Here is a 13,651-nt window from a genome sequence, read left to right on the forward strand (position 1 = left end):
TCATCTTGAACTCTTTGATTTTTGATTTATGGACTTTCTGAATGGCTGGGTTGATGAACTTGTCATTAAGCATCTGCTTAAAGATGGGCCAAGAGAGGAAACAATGGTGCTGTTGGGTGGTAGAGTAGAAGTTTGAGGAGATCAGAATCCACCACATCTTTGTCTTTTCTTTGAGGTAAGAGGCTGCAAAGGTGATCTTGTTCATGCCATTTCCCAGATAAGCAATATAGACTTCAAAATATTGTTTGCAGTCTATAAGAAATCAGTCAATGTCATCTGAGGTTCTCTTAAAAGGCTGAGGCATTTGGAGTAAAACAGGTTTGCATTGAAGTACTGCAGCATTTGGGGGGGAGTGCACTCATGGGATTAGGCCACTCATTGAAGGGCAGGCAGTATCAATCAGTTGGTGGCCTGGAGAATGAGTGGAGTGAGTTGTTATCAGCCACTGGGCTTTTCTGTGGGGAGGCTTCTTTGCAAATGATGACTCTATTTTGGATGGTAAACCCAAGTTTGATGGCTTTAGCATTATCCTGTACTGGCTCCTTTCCTCCACTGCTTCCCTCAGCTTTATTGGGTGGCAGTTGTCCTCTGAGTAGTTGGCTTCCTCTGCTGGTCCAAGAATTTCAAAGGCTGGTGGTCTATTGTATTGGCTGGAGGTGGGACTGAGAGAGCTGAGATGCTGGGGACTGAATAGATGGGGTGATGTATGAGTATTGTCTTTGCTGGATTTGAATAGATGGTGCCATATAGATGGCTCATTTTGGTGCTGTTGACAGAGTCCACAGCATTGGTTGGATGTCAAATTTTGACTTGTAAGCTGATAGATTGGCCAACCAGTCCTTGGGATGCCTTTAGTTGTAGACATCCACTGCATGTTTCATTGCTGAATACTGTAAAATTTCCTGCTATTTCAACAGTTCTGTGTTAATATACAATTGTCCAATATGCAATGCAAGCCATTTGGCATTGCATCATAAAAACATTACCCCCTCCTCATAAAGGTCCTGGTATTCCCCCTTCCTGTTTCTCTATATCTCTTCCCTTAATGCTTCTTTGTTGACTCTCTCATGTGTATATTTTATAAAATCCTTGAGGTGATAGGGGCCTTCACTGCTGCCCCCATCATCCTTATTGTCCTCAACCTTGCTGCTCTCCTCTCTCTCAGGGAGGGAACTGATAGACTGGTGATGTGCTTGGTAACAGCTAAGTGACTAAGAGAGGCAAATGAGAAATGAACTTTCAAACACCAACACCTAACCACCACTCAATACACAATCACTAAATACAGTTGAGATGGGTTGTTTCAAGTACAATAGAAGCACTCTTGCAGTCTTAAGTAAAATCAAAGAAACAATCAATAAAGACAGTTATTCAACTCTATCTTGCTTTCAAAGATGCAATACTCATGAGAGTAGTTTATAGCTGGTTTAAATATAATTAGGACTTAGAATCAACACCAAATTGCGCTCCAAATCAACTTAGAATATTCCAAAACCAAATGAACTCTGAAACCCAAATACTAAGTCTATCAAGCACTTAGGCTTGACTAGCTGCACTCTTGGCTGGCTAGCAGTCCTCAAAACCGAAGAACTTGTATTCTGATGCTGAAACCCTTATAGTTTGGAATCCAAATTAATCCAAAACCCAAAATACAGTTATTATTCCAATCCAATCCTCTCTAAGTGACAAAGCAACTTAAATAAATCACTAAGTCGAAGCAGAACTCAAAATCCGTTGTCCCAGGGACTAGCTACAGTGGGCTAGAAGGCCTGAACGCAGGGGTGGGTCGCTTGCTTGCTATTTTCTCCCCATTCCCTTCTTTTATACACCAACAACAGGTACAGAATCTATAAATAAAGCATTCAAAACAATATTTCTCCTGTTTAAAGCGGAATCACGCCATTATTCCGGAATGGCAGCACTCCTGGACTCCCCTAGGCTTGCCCAGACCCACCTGGCCACCGCACAGCTTTATTTTAAGCCTACAGTGCCTGTGGGTACCTAACTCCTTTCTGTCTACTCAAAGTTTTAATCCTCTGAGTTATTCTTAGTAGCTCAATCCATCAGGCCCAATCAGGCCCAGTCAACCAGTCCTATCCACTCTATTCCTCTCAATTCTAAGTCCCTTAGGTCACCTGATACCTAGGAAATTTGGACTTAGGCATTTGAGTCAAAACTCACAGTGCTAGCCACAGATCATTGGGTCTCTCTTCTTACTGCTCCTGGATGATGCTATCTTTACTCGATACTCCACAACTGGCTATGGTATTATACCCCTAGCTGTCTTAGAATATACTTGTCTTAGTGGCATGTAGAATTGGCCCCATTTGAGGTACCATTTTTAAGTCCAACTTGGACTTAGTATTTTCCAAGGTGTGGTGCTGAACTTTTCTAAGTTCAAACCTGACTTAGGATTTTTATCCTTAGGCTATGTTATTTTTACAAAGTCCAATTTGGACTTAGTATTGGTGACTAGCATGACTATCAGCTTGGAGCCTCAGCCATAGTCCTCTACTGGCTAATGATCCTCAGTTACTAGCATATTCTAGTGTGTTATGCAGAATTTGCAAATTATAGGGCTGGACATATAGCCTGCATATCAATGATTGGACTGAATGGCTAGCACTAGCTGCCTTCCAACACAACAACAGGGTTCACTCAGCAACCAGCAAAACACCTTTCTTTGTCAACTATGGACGAAACCCATCAGTTGTGCAAAGTGAACAGATACACACAATAACACTGGCATCATCAGATTTTGCCAAGGAATTGGCAAAAATCCATGAAGAAACAAAGACAGCTCTCAAAAAAGCTGCTTCAACTATGAAGAAACAATATGACAAACACCATAGACCAGCACATGAATATTCAGTAAATGACAAGATTTGGCTGGATACAATGAATCTCCACCTCCCATGGCCAAAACAGAAACTGGCAGACAAACAAACAGGACCATTTAAAATCACAGCAAAAATTGGCAACTCTGCATACAAGTTGCAATTACCAGCAACTTGGAAAATCCATAATATCTTCAATGAAACATTGTTGACACCATATATTGCACCAGCATTTCTGAATCAAGAATGACCACCTCCACCACTGCCAGAACTCATCAATGACAAGGAACACTATGAGATCGATGAAGTTTTAAACCACAAATACTGAAAAGTCAGAGCACAAGATGGAGGCATGAAAACAACCATTGACTATCTAGTCAGCTGGAAGGGCTATAGACCCAAGTCAAACCAATAGATCAATGAAAAATATATGGATGCAGAAGAAGCAATACATGACTATGAACAGCAAAACAACAGGGTTGACATGGGCAAATATGTTGACCTAGATTTCAAAATCAACAAGAGGCATCAACAGAGGACATGTTCAATATTATACCCTGTGGAGTCACAACATCTGCAAAACATGATAATAAATGGGACATACACTGAAGAGCAATGTCTAGAACATTTTCTGACTAGCAAGCCCCAAATAGATGGCAGTTCACAAGATATAATGACAATGGAAAGAAGGAGCTTCCATCAATACCTGCAACATCAACAGGATACTCTGATAAATCCCCACTCCAACCAAGTGGAGGTAACCACCAACAGTACAGGTCCAGCAGATAGGCCATCTGCAAGTGGCCAGGAGGACTTATCTCTAAATTAGCCATTGGGACAATGGTCTTAAGGAGAGGGTAATATTATAATTTTTTCTATTCCCTTTTCCTTTTCCTTGACTTATTCAGGATTGACCTCTATTCCTGCTTAGTCAGGGCACCTAGACCTGGCACTTAGGATCATGGGAATGCTTAGTCATCAGCACTGCTCTGATTTTGGTTGCTGCTGTGAGGTTGCACAATAGCACAATGACAGAGAAGTCTTTCTTATCTTCATGCAGCAGTAACAGCTATAACAGCACAACAGCAGGACAATACCTTTGTAGGTATCTTAGTAACACTGGACAAAACACTACACAGCACCAGCAAGGACAATTAGGTAGATTTATTCTTAGAACAATAAGGATTTAGTATTTAAGTAGCATAGCTCTCACTGTAGTAACCCCAGCTTTGAGCTAAAGTTTATTCTCCACCATCTTATCTTGAGTGACTTGTAACCACCTTGATCACACAATGCCAACAACACATCAGTGGACTCTGATAGTATAACCTGAAATATGAGATTCTATCAGTTTATCATGTGTTATTGGTCATGTGGAATTTGGGCTTAACACTGCTCATGCCTCTGTCCATCATACTCAGCTTCTTCATACTCTTGCTGAGTCTCTGCCTGAGTGTGCTCTGCAAGGTCTTCTCAAGCCTGCTTGAAGCTAGCCTGAGCTTGCTCTTCTTGCTGCTCTTATTGTCATAGTGGTCTTAGCTGTCTGGTCATTGGAGAGGGTATCTTTCCACTTCTTGAATATCTCCTTGATGTGAGCCACTAGGTCTGGCTTCAGGTATAGGGTGCTCCATGGGCTGATAGGATGTTCATTGGGATTCTGTGATGTCATAGAGTGGAAGGTCAGAGGTTGCATTCAGAGTATGCAGCATATATTCTGAAATTTCTGGTAGTGTCTAACTGCCTAGGTGGTGATTGATTGGCATCCATGGCACAGCTTTATGATCACCAACAACCCTAACAATGTTCCAATGATGGAGGTGAGGAGTTTAAAGAAGTCATGGTCAAAATTTGGGTCTGATGTGTTGATAGAGGACATTCAGTTTCCCCCACACTACAGTGCATGAGAAAAGGGAAGTAGAAGCTTTAAGCTAATTGTTAGACTCAAGCTGCATGTGATCAAAACCATATGATAAACTAGTGTGCCTTCACATTTGAGACTTCCACTAGAGTTCACTTGTTGTGCTTTATTGATTGAGAGCTTCAAGGTCTTTAGAGAATAGCTTAAGAGTAGAATGAGAGTGAATAAACTTTAGCTTGAAGCTGGCATTATACCAGTGAGAGCTGTCCTACTTATACATATCATTGTGCTACTATAAATACCTTCTACTTATTATGTTTGTGTAGGTTATTATGCTTGTTGTCTTTGAGCATCATTGCTGTCTACAATAGTGTCATTGTACATCATCAGGCAATGCTGTTGCATCAAAAGACAATGACTGACTGGGCTTATTGTGATGACCAAGCCAGTCCCACAGTCTTAAGTGCTGGTTTAGTGCTCTGACTAAGCATGAATAGAGGTTAATCCATGTAAAGAAGAAGAGCAAATGAAAAAAATTGTAACAATTTTCCTCACTGCTTCTGAGATCTTAAAGGAAGTTCAATGAGAAAAGAAGTCCATAGAAGAAGTGGTACAATCTGCATACAACAAGAAGGAAGTGGGATGGACTCTCAAGAAGAGAGTATACTACTTTCACAACTGACTATACATCTCTACCAGCAAGAAGCTATATAGTGAGATCATCATAGTATGCTATAATTATCCAACAGCAGGATATTCAGAAATCATGAAGACACAAGAGCTAGTCACATGTGACAACTAGTGGCCTAATCTGAAACAGTCAGTGAAAGCATATGTCAAAGGATGTGAAATGTGCCAATCCCTTTAGACAAGTGGAAGGTGATATTGGTGGACATGATAGGCTCTCTTTCTGAGTCCAAGAGGCATGACACTATTTTGATAGTGGTAGATCAGTTTTCAAAGGAACTCATTCCTATTGCAATGAACATGAACTTGAATGCAGACTATTGGGTGTGCCTATTCTAAGATCACATGTATTCTCATCACAGGCTCTCTGATAAGATCATCTCAGATTATGGCCTGCAGTTTATCTCACAGTTCATCAAAGAGTTATATAAGTTGCTTAGAATTATAGGAAACCCATTCACTATGCACCACCTCCAGACTGATAGACTAATAGAACAGGTCAACCAGGAGATTAAAAAGTATCTCAGGGTATATATAAAGCACAGATAAGATGATTGGGCAGAGTGGCTCTCCTTGGCTGAGTTTGCCTACAACAACTATGAAAACCCAGCAACAGGCTTCAGTCTATTCTTTATGAACACTGAAACACATCTGAATACTGAGATGAACCTCTCATGAAGAGAAAGCTGAGTGCATATTAAATAAAGCTGCTGAGTCAATGAAAAAACAGTATGGCAAGGGAAAGGCACCAGTAAGAGACTATCAACCAGGTGATATGGTTATGCTGGATATAAAGAATTTGAAAACAGACAGGAAGATAAAGGAGTTAGACAACAAGTTTGAAGGACTCTTCAAGTTCATGAAGAAAGTAGATGATAGGATCTATAAATTGTCTATACCAAAGATATGGAAAATCCTGACAAGAGATGTTCAGAAAGAGAACAGAAGAAAGCATACCAATCTTGATGCCTAGAATGAAAAGAGACATCCAATCCACTTTTTATTCACCCTTTTGACAAGCCAATGTTCTGTTCTGCAGACTTGTATATGAGTATGGCAATGAATAATCAGAGAAGGATATAGCACTATGATTCTCTATTCTTCTGCCTATATTGATGGCTCACAATAATGTAGATGAGAGTTAGAGAGAGATGCAACTGCCATTTTGAGAACCAACCTTTGAGTGAGTGCCCAAACAGAGTATATAACATGACTTCCATGAATGTCATTGTGTAATCTCTGATAAGGTATCAGTCAGCACACCTGTCTGAGTTTGACTCTCAGAGAGTGGACTTTGAGATCCTGATGATGATTCATTCACATTCACTTTTTTTTTCTTCTGCACTGGATCTGCTCATCAGTTATGACATGTAAATCTTATCACTCTTCCACTGTAGCCCATCCTACTTATGGATTTATATACAAGCCTTCTTATATTATTACAGCTGGCAAAGAGTAATATTGAAGCAGGCATAGGAGTGAATATGTACGTCAAGTTCAGTTTATTATTCTCTATATGTCTCATTCCCAATTTTTGTCACAGGCTGATGATCTGACAGCAAACCAGTGTCCTCAACTCTAATATACAAGCCATATATGCTGAATAGAAGAAACAGAAGGCTAGATCTAAGAAAGATATCAGGAGCTGAGATCTTGCTGTTTTTGAACTGCTATGACTACATCTTGACTGAGTTCATCAGGCAGTACAATAGTCTATGTATTTGTATCTATAATACTAATTTAAATCTATTAATAGACTAAGAATCCTATTACAGCAATTACTTGCTCCTACCATCTGTTGGTTTTAAAACACTTTAAGATGATCTATAGGATTACAACTCAGAGTTTTAGAAGTTGTAATAAGATCTCCCTTAGAGAATTAGGCCAATCATATTGCTTCTCTTACAAATCATTTGTTATAAGTTATCTTTAGTATCTTGCATGAAGATACACTCTTGCTACTAGCCAGATTCAGTTTCTTGTCACAATAAGAACATCTAACACTATGTCTCTATCTGGCAGTTATGAATATATCAATGCCAGTCTAAAACATTCACTACTATCTCATAATCAGATTGCTAAATGCTGTTTGATATCAGAAATTACATCCATCTCACTATTCACCATAGTATTTAAGGTGATCTTGATATGACAATCATTGTTGCAATGCAACAGATTTTTTTCTGTGTTACTGCATGCTATATAATGAGAGACATGAAATGTGTTATATCTACAGATTACTCCCTCACTTATCTTTCACATTTCACTCAAACTTCCTTGATGTCTAATCAGACCAATATCAATGAAGCTTTTATGTACCAACTTCTTGATAATAAACTGAATTCAACAATACTCTTCTCTCTACTAAATAGTATATATATTCATTTATTCAGATATATGAGTTTAATCAGAGCTCTATATAGGCCTATATACTGGAATGGTTGCTATCACATTATGGAATACCTGTAAGAAGAATATATCCAAATCTACTATACTTCACAAGCTGAAGTGAATGGCACAGTTATGAATAAGTCTCAGCACATCAGACAAATTGGCATCACTATTGTTATAATCCTCCTCTATATTTTTACTATCATCAGCTTTGCCTTCATCTGGTCATTCATCCATTCTATCTTCATAGACAATGGACAAAGCTTTTGGACAGCATATATGTTTTCTCAGAAATCTACAGCAATAGCAATAATTACTACAGACACAACAGATATTATCTGTACTATTCTAGCAGATTCTACTATGGTATGTATGACAATAAGTATTTTTAATACAGCTTACTATTATTCCAATATAGATTTGGCACTGTTGCATAGTCTGAGGTCAGTGCTGGCTGGTCATTCTGCCTCCTATACTTTTTCTTCTTTCTGCAACTGGTAAGATGTCTCAGGTCTTTTAGAATTGGCTAATTTATGCAACAATTTGTGCAGCATTCAAAATCATTTTTACATATCAAGATTATATAGAGACCAACTATGAAGAATACATTATTAGTGATGTATTGTATTCATCTTTTATTCTTGCAACAACCTTGTGGTGCACAGTGCTCATCATCTATCATATCATCATTGTTGTATAAGCAGGAAGTCAAGCAAATGGAATCAGAGCTTACCATCACTTCATTGAAGTATTTGTGGAATCATCAGCTCTTTATTCTATATGCTTGATTCTATACATAGCTTTTTCCTCTCATAATTCTGTTAAAGATGGATACTTTGACTATTTAGCAGCAGTTGCAAGAGTATGCTTATAATCTTTTCTAATCTTCATATCTGACAAACATCATATAGGAAATTGCTCTAACACTCCTTGTTGGGTATGTTGTAGCAGATCATGCTCACCCAAATGACTCTTGGCAGGGAAGTGTGATTTCAGGCTCACTTCACTTTGGAACACATTCTGGAAGTCAGACTTCTCAGCAAGATTCTATGATCAGCATTGATCTTGAATCTCAGCAGGAGATAGATGATGAGTATGGCCATCAGAATCCAGCATCTTCTGAGGAAGATAATATCTTTGATAGTGGCATCTAAGAGGATAACTTGGAGGTGGCTCAGCAGAAAAGAGATATCATATACTCCTATCACACTCTGGCAAAATCTCAAACAGATATTAGCATCAGCTCAGAAGGTGTCACTCAAAAGCATAATTCTGAATTAGAGAAGCAGAGAGAGATGAAGTATATGACTATTGTATGTTGAAGGGCTCCAGAGAAGATATTGGTATTGAGAGTGTCATCCCCAAGGCCTAGATGGTCAACAGACACTATCAATTATCTGCTTCAAGTAATAGACCACATTCCATTCTTCTATTTTAATATTTATCAGGTATTGATTAATCTTCATTCTTCTACATATAATATATCCACTTTCCTTATAAACATTCATTGTTGTAAGAGAGATATGTCTGCAGGCATACTTGAGAGGGAAGAGAAGTAACTTTTCAGCTTTTAGATAGAGATTCTCTGATGCTGGTCCTTCATTTAAATTATATACAAATGAGGTGCAAAACTAAGTGACAAGTAGATCAGACAAGTATTCATCTATATATACAACTTATATAAACATCAACCTATGAATGAACACCTTTTACATGCTAGAGCAAAGTATATACAGAGACCTAAGATATGGCTCATACAAGATCCATGTTCAAGTAAGACTGCTCACAGCATGTGACTTTTACCAACTATAGATACCAAGAGAATGTCATGACTACATCTACAAGGTTTATATTAGTAGAAGAAATGAGAGAAGTGCTGCACTGCATTATGTTGTTATAATATAAAAAAGCCAGCCAAAGAGTATGTGAGAAAAAAGATGGAAAATATATTAAACAAGACTGAGACTCTATAGCAACCATCAGAACCAATGAGAAAGAGTAGAAATATTATGTGCTAACTTTTCAAAAGAAAGATGATATGCACCATGTGCAATAGATATAATCTGTGCAGTCAAGAGTTAACTAAGAAAAGGCAGAGGTTGAGATAAAAAGAAGAATACATATAAATTTATGTGAATGTTGAACTGATGAGTCTGAACTTGATGTTAGAGTAAATAGCAGATATATTAGACTCAGCCTCAACTGTAGCAGCAATGATGAAGGTTGTAGTGCAGGATCTATGAGAGATATCAGATTGACAGAGATCATCATTGATAGGATAGTCACTGTTGAGCCATAATATGTTGATTGCATAGTCATCTCAGATACTCAGGATCAACACTATCTCAGCCTCAAAAGCATCATCCATCTCTGTGAATCCACCTCTGGTCTTGAAAGAGTTGGTGTCACCAAAGAGTATCTTCTAGGCATTACAGAAATCATCAGTGATAGAGTTGTATATGGTGATATTAGAGAAGCCTACTGTAAGTTCTGAATAACCTGGCTGTTCTGGATATAGATCCTATGGATTTTGACAAGGTCATCAGTGGTGGTGTTGTTGAATGTGAGAAACTAAGTGATAATGCTGAACTTGGAGGTGGTGTTGACAGTCATGCTGAGGCCATAGAAGGTCTCATTGCTCATATATCACAAGTTGAAGTTGTAGCTATCCTTGTTACAGACTCTATCATCTCTCATCACCTTCACTGCAGACTGTGCCTGAGCAGACATGTGACATGAAAGCAGTGGATAGTGAGTTGGCTTTTCAAATATCCATCTCATTTCAGCATATAGCATAAAAGCCCATATTAAAATTAGTGAATATGCCAGTCCAGTTAAGCATATTTGCCTGTCAGAATATTTAGAACCCTTTAAAAAGTGAAAAATAAGACATACATCTGTCCATCAATAAAGTTCAGGCCTTGGGGACACTGAATGTCACAGTAGCCTGTAACATATGTGACATCAGTAGTGTTGGTAGAGAACCTCACTTTACCACTGTCAGCATCTATCTACACAAAATACAAAGCTCTGTTCAATCTGCAAGGCAAGTTAGATACATCAATGTCAAAGATGAACTCTTGGTTCTTCATGTTGAACAAGAGGTACATGTTCTCATTGTCAAGCAAGTAAATACAACTGCCAATATTGGTGTTGGCTCTATGAGTGATAAAGTTCAAAGTGAGAGTGTTACTGCTAGTCAAGATACTATAAGTGCTAGAGTAGTCTGTGCTGTCCAAAGCACAGTTGGCAGTACAGATATCAACATCAGGACAGAGAGAGACATCCCACTGGTTGCAATGTAGCAGTTATTGTAGCTGATGATGTGTTAGAAATATACCAATAGGGTGGGCTTGAGTGCACATATGAAGACTGGCACAGTGCATGAGCCTCAACAAGGATATTAGCAATATTACTCTTGAGTTGAAGCCTAAGAAGTGAGAATGACAGAATAGAGTCTGTTAGAGAGAGGAGATGGAGAAGTTGTTCTTTGGAGTGGAATCTATTAGACAGGAGAGAGAACTTAGAAGTGAGCATGAAGAATATTGGCTGTCTAAGTTGATATTTGAATTGAGTGTCTATAATGATTATACAGAGCTTATATACTGGTAACTAATTTTGAGTTGGTATTTGATGGGTTCTGTCACTAATTAATACTATCAAGTTGGAGACAGTGATATGAAATGTAGATATGAATATTAGAAGGCAATTCAAATGGAATGCTATAGAATTGAGAGAAGCAGAGTCTGATGAAAGCCAGTACTGACTTTGTAGGTTGTTGGTGAAAGTTGAAGTTGGTGTAAAGCAGAGACTATCAGCATGCACATAAACATATCCCCCCCTTAGTGTTCTTGCCCTCAAGAGCACAGATTCTGATGCCTGATGGAGAAACACATGGAAAAAAAATGCTTAGTGGCCATGAGAATCCTGCAACTTGAACTGCTACCACCATCATTTCTGCTAACTGGGTTGATCTCCCTTTGATGCTTTTTTTGAAATAGCCACAATTGCTTCATACTACCTATCTGCAACTCCCAAGCTCTTCAAGAGGATACCAACACTGGGCAGCATAAAAGAGGAGAAGAAAGTGTTTCACTGTTAAACCCACTTGACACCTGATTAGAACATATGATAAATTGATGCTGTATTGAGTTCATACAGTCACATCAGAGTTTACTATATGCATTCAAGTGTGTGCAAACAGAGCATTCACAGGGCAAGCTCAAGAAGGATAAGCAGTATACATAAACTTAAGCTTAAAGCTAAGTATCTACAGTGAGAGCTACACTACTTATATACAGTTTGTTCTGTAACAATAATAATCCTACTAATTGTTTGTATCTGTGTTATAGACCTTGTCACCTCTGGTCATTGGAGATAGAACAATGAGATATTGTCTGTTGATGAGACACTTATTGTCATCTGAAAGACAATGGCATGGATTACCTATTGTGGTTGCATAATCCTTTCATGGTTGTCTGTAAACACCCAAGATTAGATAGATGCTCTGATAAGATAAAATAAAAGATAAGAAAATAAAGAAAAATTGTAACATTATCCTCCTCTTAAGACCATCATTCTGATAGATCATTCTAGGGAGAGTTGATAGTCCTGGATTGCATCATCAGTGTTCATATGGTGTCCATTGACCCACTGATTCAATTCTAGACTATATCCTTTCCAGCTAATAAGACAGTTGACAGTCATACATGATCCACCACCTTATGCTTAAACTTTGCATATCTTGTGATAAAGGATTTGGTCAATCTCATAATGTTCATCATCATCAATTAAGGTGGAGTCAGATGGAGATGGTCTTTTCTAATTAGAACAGGCAGGCATGATGTAAGAGGTGAAGAGGAATTCATTAAAAACCAGATGTACATGCTAGATGCTTGAGATTTAGAGGTGATACATGAAGGCATCTACTTTGGCAAGGATTGAAAAGGGGCTGGTCTGTTTGTCAGCCAGCTTTCATTTAGGATGTGGGAGATGAAGGTTTGAGGTGTCTAACCACACCTTGTTGTTAATTGAATATTCCTGTGCTGAGCATTGGTGCTTGTCATATTGGACTTTCATAGTGGCAGTGGCTTTTTTGAGAGTGGTATGTGTTTCAGAGTGGATAGAGGACATAAGCATCATGAATTTAGAGAATGCTGGAGTTGAGATATAATATCATTCAGATATAGTGGTGTGGAGGTGTCAGCCATAGTTAATGAAGAAGGGTGTTTTACCTGTCACAGAGTGTACTCAGTTATTATGTTAGAAGGCTGCTAGTGCAAGCCACTCTATCCAGTCATTCTGCCTATAACTAATAAACATCCTCAAGTACTTTTTGATCTCCTGATTGACTTCTTCCATCTGACTGTCTGTCTGAGGATGATATGCTGTGAAGGCATTGCTTTGAATGTTTAGAAGTCAATATAGGTTGTCTAGAAATTTGGATATGAATTGTGGTCCTTGATCAGAGATTATGACTTGGGGCATTCCATGCTTTGTGTAGACTTTGTCACACAAGATCTTGACCCACCCTTCTAAGGTTAGCTTTACAGAGCATTGATATGCATTGTATCAGGCTAGCCCTAAAATTTGCGAATTTTAAACAATATATTCACATAAGCTGAAGTCAGTATGACTAGCCATTCAAGGACTATAGCTGAGGCTCCAAGCTGATAGCCATGCTATGTTAAGAAGGCTAAGGATCAATGTGGACTTAGCCAAAACAACTTTGCACTGGATTCATAATCTTGAAGTCAAAATTAGACTTAGAGGAATAATATCACCATGGTAAAATACCAAGTCAATTTAGACTTAGAAACAGTATCATGTTTAGGCCAATTCTACATGTCATCAGAGCTGGTATACCATAGTCCATCTC

At 38.5% G+C, this 13,651-nt stretch overlaps 1 protein-coding gene across 1 annotated transcript; it reads left to right on the forward strand.

Moving 5' to 3' along the window:
• Positions 1-9,486: 9,486 nt before the first annotated feature.
• On the forward strand, positions 9,487-10,654 carry BT62DRAFT_924341 (uncharacterized protein; the record flags this gene model as incomplete). Its single annotated transcript, XM_043184599.1, has 5 exons — positions 9,487-9,546; positions 10,106-10,256; positions 10,292-10,434; positions 10,485-10,524; positions 10,560-10,654. 5 exons carry the CDS (start codon positions 9,487-9,489, stop codon positions 10,652-10,654), a joined length of 489 nt encoding a protein of 162 aa, XP_043033458.1.
• Positions 10,655-13,651: the final 2,997 nt, after the last annotated feature.

This window comes from Guyanagaster necrorhizus (assembly GCF_019112545.1).
Source record: "Guyanagaster necrorhizus MCA 3950 unplaced genomic scaffold BT62scaffold_57, whole genome shotgun sequence".
NCBI classification, from domain to species: domain Eukaryota; kingdom Fungi; phylum Basidiomycota; class Agaricomycetes; order Agaricales; family Physalacriaceae; genus Guyanagaster; species Guyanagaster necrorhizus.